Source organism: Nerophis lumbriciformis, linkage group LG26 (assembly GCF_033978685.3).
Source record: "Nerophis lumbriciformis linkage group LG26, RoL_Nlum_v2.1, whole genome shotgun sequence".
Taxonomy (NCBI): domain Eukaryota; kingdom Metazoa; phylum Chordata; class Actinopteri; order Syngnathiformes; family Syngnathidae; genus Nerophis; species Nerophis lumbriciformis.
This window is the reverse complement of record NC_084573.2, coordinates 9,604,399-9,617,842: the sequence shown is the minus strand read 5'-3', so window position 1 is coordinate 9,617,842 and position 13,444 is coordinate 9,604,399. Positions and strand designations below refer to the sequence as shown.

The window sequence follows — 13,444 nt, the reverse complement described above, 5'->3', positions numbered from 1 at the left end:
AATATCTGGGGGATAGCCAAAAATGAGCTTGCACGTAAAATGTATGATATCATGTGCGATACAAGCGGCCCTGCAGAGTGTTTACTTGTGTGTGATATCATGTGCGATACAAGCGGTCCTGCAGAGTGTTCACTATACTACGGGGCGGCATGGCTCAGTTGGTAGAGTGGCCGTGCCAGCAACTTGAGGGTTCCAGGTTCGATTCCCGCTTCCGCCATTCTAGTCACTGCCGTTGTGTCCTTGGGCAAGACACTTTACCCACCTGCTCCCATGCAGTGCCACCCACACTGCTTTAAATGTAACTTAGATATTGGGTTTCACTATGTAAAGCGCTTTGAGTCATTAGAGAAAAGCGCTATATAAATATAATTCACTTCACTTCACTTCCCTTTACTTGTGTGTGATATCATGTGCGATACGAGCCGTCATGCAGCGTGTTTACTTGTGTGTGATATCACGTGCGATACAAGCGGTCCTGCAGCGTGTTTACTTGTGTGTGATAATGTGCGATACAAGCAGTCCTGTAGAATGTTTACTTGTGTGTGATATCATGTGCGATACAAGCGGTCCTGCAGCGTGTTTACTTGTGTGTGATAATGTACGATACAAGCAGTCCTGTAGAGTGTTTACTTGTGTGTGATATCATGTGCAATACAAACCATCATGCAGCGTGTTTACTTGTGTGTGATAATGTGTGATACAAGCAGTCCTGTAGAGTGTTTACTTGTGTGTGATATCATGTGCGATACAAGCAGTCCTACAGAGTGTTTACTTGTGTGTGATGTCATGTGCGATACAAGCGGTCCTGCAGAGTGTTTACTTGTGTGTGATGTCATGTGCGATACAAGCAGTCCTGCAGCGTATTTACTTGTGTGTGATGATATGTGCGATTCAAGCGGTCCTGCAGAGTGTTTACTTGTGTGATGTCATGTGCGATACAAGCAGTCCTGCAGTGTTTACTTGTGTGTAATATCATGTGTGATACAAGCGGTCCTGCAGCGTGTTTACTTGTGTGTGATATCATGTGCGATACAAGCAGTCCTGCAGAGTGTTTACTTGTGTGTGATATCATGTGCGATACAAGCGGTCCTGCAGCGTGTTTACTTGTGTGTGATAATGTGCGATACAAGCAGTCCTGTAGAGTGTTTACTTGTGTGTGATATCATGTGCGATACAAGCCGTTATGCAGCGTGTTTACTTGTGTGTGATAATGTGCGATACAAGCAGTCCTGCAGAGTGTTTACTTGTCTGTGATGTCATGTGCGATACAAGCAGTCCTGCAGAGTGTTTACTTGGGTGTGATATCATGTGCGATATAAGCAGTCCTGCAGAGTGTTTACTTGTTCAAAGCTGGACAGCTAGTCAACATCTAAATGTCCTCCAATACAACAAACATATTTTTTTGTATTTCAGCCAAGTCATTTACAAAAGGTAAACATGCTAGTCTATATGCTACTATGAGCGCGCAGCTACACAACAGCTAAGCACACAATAGCACACGAGCTAGACATAGGTAATAATCATTGAACAATAAAATGTGACATTTGTCAGTACAAACAAGTATCAAATAATTGTAGTTGCACATTACTTACACATACAAAGTCTCCAAGGCAGTATCCAGTAACGAACGTGTTTACGTCATTGAATTTAAATTATTGTGACCGCTCCACTTTAACTTAAAGACAGCATAAGTCCATTTCAGATGGTTAATAATAAATATGCTAGGGTTTTTCATAGCTACCATTGTTCTCTGTTTGACTCATTTCACCTGATCGAACCTTTTCTAACATTCCACACTACTAAATAAAATTATTCCTGCTGATATCGTATCGAATCAGTATCAACCAACACTCAAGGCTCCAATATGGGTATTGTATCGTAAAGTTGTATTTGGACAACCCCACTCCTAATAATTCAAATAAAAGTGTGACATAAAATGTCGTTATTTATGTTTGTAGTGAACAAATGTCTCCAAAATGACTAAAACCTTCAAATAAAAGAAGAATATCGGAACATCTTTGTGTGGAGTTTAAATGTTCTGGGAAAAGTTGCAGAGTAATCAATCACGTGGATGTACGATTGGAACCATAACATATTTATTATTGTCCAACAAGAACACTGCCAAGCGATATTTAGACGTGGAGGGCAGAAATTGGAGTTTGTGGTTCAATACTGACAAAGTTTTCAGTATATTAATAATAATAACAAGTGATGTAAGTTGAAATATCACGGAGACGACATGAGGACATAATTGAGCTGTCTTTTCCTTCAAAATGATTTATGTTGTCTGCCAATCATTGTGCTGAAGTACATGTGCCGTTTATCAAATGATGGACATCTTCCATTAGTTTCCATATGCTGCTTATTAACTTCCTGACACCAAAGTCAAGTATTTCCCAGCATGCCGTGGTTTTAAGCCTGCAGTGCGTTTATGCATCATAAATGTTTATTTGCTTCATAATAACAACGACGGTGCAATATGGAAGACTGTACAAAGTATGTAGTATTGTGTATATGCATATTGGATAGCACAGCGGTACATAAGCCCCACCCACTACATTTTAGAAAAAAAAGCAGCAATCGTCCGGAGAACTGCCGTAAACGACACGGTTTGCAGGTCCACAGCTTCCATCCATCCCACTGGCAACTACACTCCGTCAGGTCCAGCGAACCTCCACGTATATCCCACTGGGTAAGGAAGCTCAGCCTTGGCAACCATTCCCAGCGACACATACAACCCGCGTATGCATCCAGTACCTAAATGCGCCTGAACTTCGATTGCTGTTGAGCAAACTTCGGCGGTTTCTCCCAGCCAGGGCCTTCCCACAGCACTTCCAGTGTAGATGGTTTCAGACATACCACACATGCATTGTTCACTTCTCTCCACTGGAGCATCTCCTTTTCTTCCGAGGAGAAGCCCTTCTTTGCGTACTCCATAATGTTGATCGCTCCGCCTGCCCAGAGTCCCGTTGTACCCCGTCGCAAGACAACCAACCCTTTAACAGTGGCCAGTCTGACGAAGGGTGGTAGGTCCAGTGTGTAACTGGCCTTTTTTTTTTTTAGCTCCTGGTTGTCTCTAGTCAGGAGCCGGCTTAAGCTGCCCAATTCCTTGGATTCCTGATCGTACTAATAAACCTCCCGTCCGCTGTCCTCTCCGTCCTGCGTTGTACCGACCACACAACTCACAGTCTTTTAGGACCCGACGAACCTCCTTTTCTGGAATCTAAAGTTGCTGCTTTTCCAGCTACTTGCGTGTTGGGACAGTGCCCGCATGGCCGAGTGCCTCATGCACCGCCTGCGTCACCCTCTTCACCCACTCCTGTGGGACTACTTTGCCTTTTAGCTTTTTTTCCCATTTCTCGATCCCTACAAAAACAATTTTCCTCATCTGGACGATACGATCCACTACTTCGTTCCTCTTTGTGGTTCTGTTTGCAGCCCTTCCGTCGGCTGCCGCTGCTCCTCGGGCACCGGCTGCTCCTTGGGCGCCGGCTGCTCCATAGGCGCCGGCTGCTCCTCGGGCGCCGGCTGCTCGTCGGGCGTCGCCTGCCGTTACTCCTCGTTTATCGGATGCCACTGCTCCTCGTCCTTTGGATGCCGCTGCTCCTCGTCCGTCTGATGCCGCCGTTGGACCGATGGGGATTCATCTGGGGCACCACCGCCCCCCCCCACCCCCAACTCCTTGCTGGGGTCCCACGTTCTCAGCTTCTGATGACTGCTGTAGTGTTGTCACCGGATGGCTGCACTCCCGCCATCTCGCTGTCTTAGGTTGTTTTTGTTGTCTCGAGCCGCCGTTCCCCTCAAGCCACTCTTAGCGCTTTGAGTCAGGGAAAGTGTTGGGTGTTTCTCAGGCTCCTCACGGTGTCAGTTGGCGCTTTGTCGGTAACAGCACTTCAACGACGTCCGCTTGTCTTGTCCGTCTGTTGATAGTCCAATATCACGGACTAAGTGTCCTCAGTGCCCTCTTGGCACCGATCCACTCAACTGGAGTCAATACACAGTCTTTTGCGATCCTCCAATAACCGGGTCGTCTCACACGACCCCGCAGTGATCCTCCTGGATCACTGCGGGTTCTTTTTCTTTCAGGTTCAACGTTTCTTTACGTCGAGCCCCACGTTGGGCGCCACATGTTAGATTCCGGTGTTAACTCACAAGTTCTTCCCAGAACTTGCGAATTAGATCCCGCTCTCTGTTCAAAGGGTCCCGTCCTCTCTGCGCAGTCGAGTCTTACTAGGCTGCTCCACCGACGAGGCTCTACTCAGCTGAATGGCGATGCAATTCACCTAGCTCTAACTACCCTTTGGTTCAGCGTTTGTCCCGGTTCCTTTTGTGGTCGACTCGGCTGAGAAGCGTATCTTGTAAGACTGAGTCGAGTCCCAAATACCGCTGTTTTAGATAGCTTACCTCTAATGAATCTTGGCTCTTGTTACTGACTAGGTTACATTTGAGGGCTGGGATAAAAAGCCCTTCAGGACATACGTTTAAATGGATTGACTTAGAGCAACCTTTCAGGGCTAGTTGTAGTACACACAGGATTCCTAACTTTTTACATCTTGGATGTATTGGGACGATGAATGATAAATTCTTGGAATTTTTATAATTGTATATATTCAGGTTCAATAGCGTAAGCTTTGCACGGCGTCAATAATCATTCACATAAAAATGTACAAAATTGTTAATCAATCAAGTTTCGAATTCGTTTTACAGTTGAGTTCAGTCCGATCTTTACTGTGCAGAGTTCTTTGGGGAAAGTCCGAATAAAGTGTCTCTTTGATTGGAATGAGCTGGATGGTTCGCAGGATCAGGGCGACCACACCCAAACTCTGGCTGCTCCACAGAAGAGGAAGCACAGAGGCACAGCGTCTGCCGAGTGCCGGGGTTGTCTGCTGGTGTTCTCGTTGACGACGCGCGGGATGTCCTCGACGGCGACTGCGAGGAGGTGCCATTCCGCCTCACCGGCCAGGCTGGTTCGGCCAGACACTCCCGTCAACACCGGGGGAATAGTCGCCGCTCAGTCACTCCAGTAGATCATAATTCAAAACTCTTGTCCTCAGAATGTAGAATCAAAATCCTTTCCCTTACTGCTCGATAGCAGGGGGAACCAGATGAAAAAAAAGAGAGTCTCTTTCGGCGAATTAGTCCTTCTTGGATTTTTGGAGAAATTGTCCAAGCAAAGGAGAGGTCTCTTTGTCTTCCATCTGATGGTGTGGTCCAAGCACGAATCCCGTATAATAGCAATCACAGAGCCCTTTTAAAACCTACTTGGTTGGGCTGGCTTAGCTATTCAGGAAACAAGTCCTAATTGGGTAACATTTCTCAGACAAAGGTTCTCATTGGTTACATATTGGTTACATCAGTTAGACACAGCTCCTTTGTTCTTCCTTAACAACACCCTATTTTTGCAGTAAATCTGCACCAGGGGATAAGTTGATTGGCAACACTTAAAATTGGCCCTAGTGAATGAATGTGAGTGTGAAGGTTGTCTGTCTATATGTGTTGGCCTTGTGATGAGGTGGCGACTTGTTCAGGGTGTACCCCGCCTACCACCTGAATGCAGCTGAAATAGGCAACCCTGAAAGCGGTAGAAAATGGATGGATGGATGGACATCTAATGGGAAATGTAGGTATTTTACTATGTTCATCTTTTTATCAAACATCTGTCCGGTACTTCTCATTTCCACACAAACATCCTGATCTTGGTCACGTACTTGTTTCTGCATGCGACCCTATTTCTGAGTCACAATGAATACACATTTTAGTTCATCAACACTGTCAGATACTTTCCCTCTTCTTACTGTTTTAGTACTTATGAGATCTTGTAATAAAACACTTGATTAAACACACTTGATTAAACACTTTTGATTAACACACTTGATTAAGGGTTTGACTGAGGGTTTCAACTTTCTTGACAAAAGCTTTAAACAACAGGAAACAGTTTTAGGCATTCACCTTGCTGCACCTGCAGTGAGTAAACGCATACCAAAAGATGGCGCCATAGCACAAACAATAACACACCATTTCCTCTGCCCCCCCTCTCCCTTGTGGAGGGGGGACACACAGGTCCGGTGGCCATGGATGAAGTGCTGGCTGTCCAGAGTCGGGACCCGGGGTGGACCGCTTGCCTGTGCATCGGTTGGGGACATCTCTGCGCTGCTGACCCGTCTCCTGCTGGCCGCACTATGGACTGGACTCTCACTATTATGTTAGATCCACTATGGACTGGACTCTCACTATTATGTTAGATCCACTATGGACTGGACTCTCACTATTATGTTAGATCCACTATGGACTGGACTCTCACTATTATGTTAGATCCACTATGGACTGGACTCTCACTATTATGTTAGATCCACTATGGACTGGACTTTCCCAATATTATGTCAGACCACTCGACATGTGGTCTGACATATGCGGTCCTCTCCAAGGTTTCTCATCGTCATTCACATCGACGTCCCACTGGGTTGTGAGTTTTTCCTTGCCCTTATGTGGGCTCTGTACCGCGGATGTCGTTGTGGCTTGTGCAGCCCTTTGAGACACTTGTGATTTAGGGCTATATAAATAAACATTGATTGATTGATTGATTGACCATTTAGGTGTATTTGCATGTGTTTAATATAAATTATTTGCTTTTTGGCCGTTAGGGAAGAAAAATCCATAAATTAACTGCACTGTTTCACAACCCACAGGATTCAAAGTGTAGCAAAAAAGTAGCGGCGTATAATCTGTAATTTACGGTAATTAATTTTAAAGTGATAATAGGAATTTATTGTGAGTTTCCTATTTTCCTATTTTTTATAGTGCGATTATGACCGGTGTGACAGAGCAACGTTCCAGCTGGGTCTCAGGAAGGAATAGAAATCATAAAAAGTTCTATTGAATTGAACAAGTTTAGCTTCAACGTCCTGGCAGGTCACTCTCTACATAAGAATAAAGTTATTTTCATCTACGGTTGCTGTGATTTTCAACACATCCATCCATCTTTTTCATCGTACTTCATAGCTGTTAGCATCATTGTTGCAAAGTCCACTTATTACATAAAACTTGTTTTCTAAAGTCGCTTGCAAAGTTTGTTCTTTTTTCCATTTGAGACAGCCATGCGATGTCACACAGCCGCTGCAGCCAGCTCACTGTGTCTGGGTTTGGGGTTTCGAGGTCGAAATTAGTGGGTGGGGCAAGTGTGGGGTACTCCTGACTGATGTGGCGGGCAGCAGCACACTGGCAGGCTGCAGAAGGACTCAGGCCCCAGCGGTGCATGTTGGCGTTGAGCCGGCCTGGTCCTGTCTGTAGCTGCTTCAGTGTTAACAATTCTTGGCGGCGGAGTGGGGGGGGATGTTGAGATTTGGGCAGGTTGTGGAGTCTGCTGCCAGCTGGTTCTCCAAAAGTGTTGAAGTTTGGGCCACTGAGGAAGGCTGAGTGGCGGGAGAGCGGGCGGCGGGAAGGCAGGTGTTGGCGACCAAGCTCTTTGGAACACGCTACAAGATCATGGCTTGGGACATATGATGTATAAGATTATGTATGATATGTGACATGATATACGACATACAATGTGTAACATGATGTGTGATGTGTGACATATGGTGTACAAACCCCGTTTCCATATGAGTTGGGAAATTGTGTTAGATGTAAATATAAACGGAATACAATGATTTGCAAATCCTTTTCAACCTATATTCAATTGAATGCACTACAAAGACAAGATATTTGATGTTCAAACTCATAAACTTTATTTTTTTTTTGCAAATAATAATTAACTTAGAATTTCATGGCTGCAACACGTGCCAAAGTAGTTGGGAAAGGGGATGTTCACCACTGTGTTACAACACTCAATAAATGTTTGGGAACTGAGGAAACTAATTGTCGAAGCTTTGAAAGTGGAATTCTTTCCCATTCTTGTTTTATGTAGAGCTTCAGTCGTTCAACAGTCCGGGGTCTCCGCTGTCGTATTTTACGCTTCATAATGCGCCACACATTTTCGATGGGAGACAGGTCTGGACTGCAGTCGGGCCAGGAAGTACCCGCACTCTTTTTTTACGAAGCCACGCTGTTGTAACACGTGCTGAATGTGGCTTGGCATTGTCTTGCTGAAATGAAAAAGACGGCGCTTAGATGGCAGCATATGTTGTTCCAAAACCTGTATGTACCTTTCAGCATTAATGGTGCCTTCACAGATGTGTAAGTTACCCATGCCTTGGGCACTAATGCACCCCCATACCATCACAGATGCTGGCTTTTGAACTTTGGGTCGATAACAGTCTGGATGGTTCGCTTCCCCTTTGGTCCGGATGACACGATGTTGAATATTTCCAAAAACAATTTGAAATGTGGACTCGTCAGACCACAGAACACTTTTCCACTTTGCATGAGTCCATCTTAGATGATCTCGGGCCCAGAGAAGCCGGCGGCGTTTCTGGATGTTGTTGATAAATGGCTTTCGCTTTGCATAGTAGAGCTTTAACTTGCACTTACAGATGTAGCGACGAATTGTATTTAGTGACAGTGGTTTTCTGAAGTGTTCCTGAGCCCATGTGGTGATATCCTTTAGAGATTGATGTCGGTCACGGTCATTTAATGTTGGTTTCCGGCCATGCCGCTTACGTGGAGTGATTTCTCCAGATTCTCTGAACCTTTTGATGATATTATGGACCGTAGATGTTGAAATCCCTAAATTTCTTGCAATTGCACTTTGAGAAACGTTGTTCTTAAACTGTTTGACTATTTGCTCACGCAGTTGTGGACAAAGGGGTGTACCTCGCCCTATCCTTCCTTGTGAAAGACTGAGCATTTTTTGGGAAGCTGTTTTTATACCCAATCATGGCACTCACCTGTTCCCAATTAGCCTGCACACCTGTGGGATGTTCCAAATAAGTGTTTGATGAGCATTCCTCAACTTTATCAGTATTTATTGCCACCTTTCCCAACTTCTTTGTCACGTGTTGCTGGCATTAAATTCTAAAGTTAATGATTATTTGCAAAAAAAATTTTTTTTATGAGTTTGAACATCAAATATGTTGTCTTTGTAGCATATTCAACTGAATATGGGTTGAAAATGATTTGCAAGTCATTGTATTGCGTTTATATTTACATCTAACACAATTTCCCAACTCATATGGAAACGGGGTTTGTATAACCAATTATGTGTGACATATGATATACGACATATAATGTATAGCTGTACACAGTCTTGGTAGATCACCTGCAATTGCATACCTTGTACACATTATTTAGTACTTGTTTTTCGGATCCGAGCTTTTCTTCTTTGGCCCACCGACTGCGTCACAAAATCTTTGGATAAAAGTAACCAAAAACAAAAACGCAACCTTGTTGGTCTGGAGGTTATGTTTGGCTTTGGAGCGTCATTTCCTTTCATTTAATCATCTTTTTCTTCCTCTGATCAATCCGACATAAACAAGCAATAAAAAGCTAATCAAAAAACACTCGCTTTGAGTGCACCTTCTGCCGCTCATGACCAACAAGCTGACTTCTTCAAATCATCGCTTGCTTTATTTTACGGTCGCCATGGAGACGCGGCGTAGTGTTGTTCACTTTTATACGCATCAGAAAAATACAAGTGTTCATGTTAATGTTTGAACCCATTCAAAACTGCAATATGCCGCGTGACCATGACTGAAGGAGTCACTGAAACACAATAAATGGGCAAAATGAGAACAAATAAAGGTTGTTTAGACATTATATTGTTAGTATGGTGCTTTGAAGTCTGTCACCAAGCCATGCTAAGTTAGCAATTAGCTTGATGGGCTTTTAAATGGACACGACGGCGATGCCAACAAAGCAAAATATAAAACATGCTGACTCATCGCCATCAGGACCACATCATCTGCTTTTTGCAGATGATGTGGTCCTGATGGCTTCATCTGGCCAGGATCTTCAGCTCTCACTGGATCGGTTCGCAGCTGAGTGTGAAGCGACTGGGATGAGAATCAGCACCTCCAAGTCCGAGTCCATGGTTCTCGCCCGGAAAAGGGTGGAGTGCCATCTCCGGGTTGGGGAAGAGATCTTGCCCCAAGTGGAGGAGTTCAAGTACCTCGGAGTCTTGTTCACGAGTGAGGGAAGAGTGGATCGTGAGATCGACAGGCGGATCGGTGCGGCGTCTTCAGTAATGCGGACGCTGTATCGATCCGTTGTGGTGAAGAAGGAGCTGAGCCGGAAGGCAAAGCTCTCAATTTACCGGTCGATCTACGTTCCCATCCTCACCTATGGTCATGAGCTTTGGGTTATGACCGAAAGGACAAGATCACGGGTACAAGCGGCCGAAATGAGTTTCCTCCGCCGGGTGGCGGGGCTCTCCCTTAGAGATAGGGTGAGAAGCTCTGCCATCCGGGAGGAGCTCAAAGTAAAGCCGCTGCTCCTCCACATCGAGAGGAGCCAGATGAGGTGGTTCGGGCATCTGGTCAGGATGCCACCCGAACGCCTCCCTAGGGAGGTGTTTAGGGCACGTCCGACCGGTAGGAGGCCGCGGGGAAGACCCAGGACACGTTGGGAAGACTATGTCTCCCGGCTGGCCTGGGAACGCCTCGGGGTCCCACAGGAAGAGCTGGACGAAGTGGCTGGGGAGAGGGAAGTCTGGGCTTCCCTGCTTAGGCTGCTGCCCCAGCGACCCGACCTCGGATAAGCGGAAGAAGATGGATGGATGGATGGATGGGCTGACTCATCGCTGTTTTACTGTCCAAAAGGCAATCAAGTTGATGTGCTTCCTTCTCGCTGCAGGTGTGCTTGCTGGAGTGCACGGGTCACATGACCTCCTCGCTCACCTGGGATCTTTGCAAGCTCGAAGGCACAGCGGGCGAGCTGGACGTGACGTCTCTTCACGCCGACTCTGACGGCCCGGCGTCATCCTCGCAGGAGGCGGACCAGGACGAGCGGCGCTTCGTTCGCTTTGACTCGTCGCTGCTGGAGTCCTCGCGGGAGGAAGAGGAGGAGGAGGAGGAGGAGGAAGAGGAGGGTCAGGACGACGGGAACGTGGCGAGCGATCGCCACCGGAGCTCGGAGACCGTCAGCTTGTACAAACGCTTCGGTGGCTTCCAGAGAGGGCGCCACAGTTACAGGAAGCTGATTGGCTCCCCGGCGAGGCACCTACAGAAGCGCTACGGCGGCTTCATAGGCGTCCGCAAATCTGCCCGAAAATGGAACAGTCAGAAACGAGTGAACCAGCTGCTCAGGCAGTATCTTGGAATGAGGAGCAGTCGTAACTTCTCCCCCAGCGCACGCGTCTGGCGCCACAACAAACTGTGACCTTCAATACCTCCAATGTTCACGTGGCAACTGTGACCTCATCGACATGTACAGTATGACCTCATCATCATGTACAGTATGTCTTCATCAACACGTACAGTATGACCTCATCGTCATGTACAGTACCACCTCATCAAAACGTACCGTATGACCTCATCATCATGTACAGTATGTCTTCATCAACACGTACAGTATGACCTCATCGTCATGTACAGTACCACCTCATCAACACGTACATTACGTCTTCATCGACACGTACAATATGTCATCATCAACACGTACATTACGTCGTCATCAACACGTACATTATGTCATCATCAACACGTACAATACGTCTTAATCAACACGTACAATATGTCATTATCAACACGTAAATTACGTCTTAATCAACACGTACAATATGTCATCATCAACACGTACAATATGACCTCATCATCATGTACAATACCACCTCATCAACACGTACATTACGTCTTAATCGACACGTACAATACGTCTTCATCAACACGTACATTACGTCTTAATCAACACGTACAATATGTCGTCACCAACACGTACATTACGTCTTAATCAACACGTACATTATGTCTTAAAGGGGAACATTATCACCAGACCTATGTAAGCGTCAATATATACCTTGATTTTGCAGAAAAAAGACCATATATTTTTTTAACCAATTTCCGAACTCTAAATGGGTGAATTTTGGCGAATTAAACGCCTTTCTATTATTCGCTCTCGGAGTTGTGACGTCACATTGGGAATCAATCCGCCATTTTCTCAAACACCGAGTCAAATCAGCTCTGTTATTTTCCGTTTTTTCGACTGTTTTCCGTACCTTGGAGACATCATGCCTCGTCGGTGTGTTGTCGGAGGGTGTAACAACACGAACAGGGACGGATTCAAGTTGCACCAGTGGCCCAAAGATGCGAAAGTGGCAAGAAATTGGACGAAATTTGTTCAAACTACGAGGCTGCGGGGAAAGCCGACGAAATGGTCGGTCGTTTGTTCCGCACACTTTACCGACGAAAGCTATGCTACGACAGAGATGGCAAGAATGTGTGGATATCCTGCGACACTCAAAGCAGATGCTGAGATCAACTCCAAAACTGGACAGATCAGCTTTCAGGAAAAGAGAGCGGATGAGGGTATGTCTACTAGAGATGCGCGGATAGGCAATTATTTCATCCGCAACCGCATCACAAAAGTCGTCAACCATCCGCATCCACCCAAACTAACATTTAATCAAACTCGCACCCGCCCGCACCCGCCCGTTGTTATATATCTAATATAGATGATGCAAGGCATTAGTGAGGTTATAAAGCTTTTGCCTGTTAAAGAAAGGAGACTGATCCAATGCAGCAGAGACATGATCAATGCGTGCCACGCTGTCACGGCCCAGACGCACACCAGTGCGCAATCATCTGGGAGCCGCGCTGAGCGCACCTCCAAGCGCGTGGAGGTGCAATGTCCCTCGCACCCGCGGCGGCTCCACCCGGGCTCGCGCCCGAGGCTCCAGACGCACACCAGTGCGCAATCATCTGGGAGCCGCGCTGAGCGCACCTCCAAGCGCGTGGAGGTGCGATGTCCCTCGCACCCGCGGCGGCTCCACCCGGGCTCGCGCCCGAGGCTTCAGCGCGCACCGCGGCGGCCATCCTACTCGTCGCGGCCTAGCCCTCGCGGCTCTCGCTGCCGGCAACGGCCGGGTATGGGCCCGACGCTCCAGCGCCATCCATTTTCAGGGCTAGTTGATTCGGCAGGTGGGTTGTTACACACTCCTTAGCGGGTTCCAACTTCCATGGCCACCGTCCTGCTGTCTATATCAACCAACACCTTTTCTGGGGTCTGATGAGCGTCGGCATCGGGCGCCTTAACCCGGCGTTCGGTTCATCCCGCAGCGCCAGTTCTGCTTACCAAAAGTGGCCCACTCGGCTCACCAGGGTGAGCCCCACCCCTTTCGTGAGCGCACTGCGCGCGGAGTGACTCCTGTTACGCGCCCCCGGCAACGGGGGTGGCGGGCAGGTAAGCTGCGCGGGCGGAGCGCGCGGAGTGACCCCTGTTACGAGCCCCCGGCCACGGGGGTGGCGGGCAGGTAAGCTGCTTACCTGCTGCGCGTGACGCCGGCCGCGGCGAAGGCGGACGAGGCGGGGTGTCAGTGCGGTGGGCGCGGTGGTGACCCTGGACGTGCGTCGGGCCC

The 13,444-nt window shown here is 47.2% G+C and overlaps 1 protein-coding gene across 1 annotated transcript in view; it reads left to right on the top strand.

The window, feature by feature from the left end:
* LOC133623486 (prepronociceptin-like) overlaps nucleotides 1-11,902 on the top strand; it is a 56,004-nt gene extending 44,102 nt beyond the window's left edge. Inside the window, exon 3 of the mRNA XM_061986693.2 lies at nucleotides 10,726-11,902. Coding sequence (XP_061842677.2) covers nucleotides 10,726-11,250 — 525 coding nt within the window. The 3' untranslated portion in view covers nucleotides 11,251-11,902. The remainder of the gene's footprint in view (nucleotides 1-10,725) is intronic.
* Nucleotides 11,903-13,444: the final 1,542 nt, after the last annotated feature.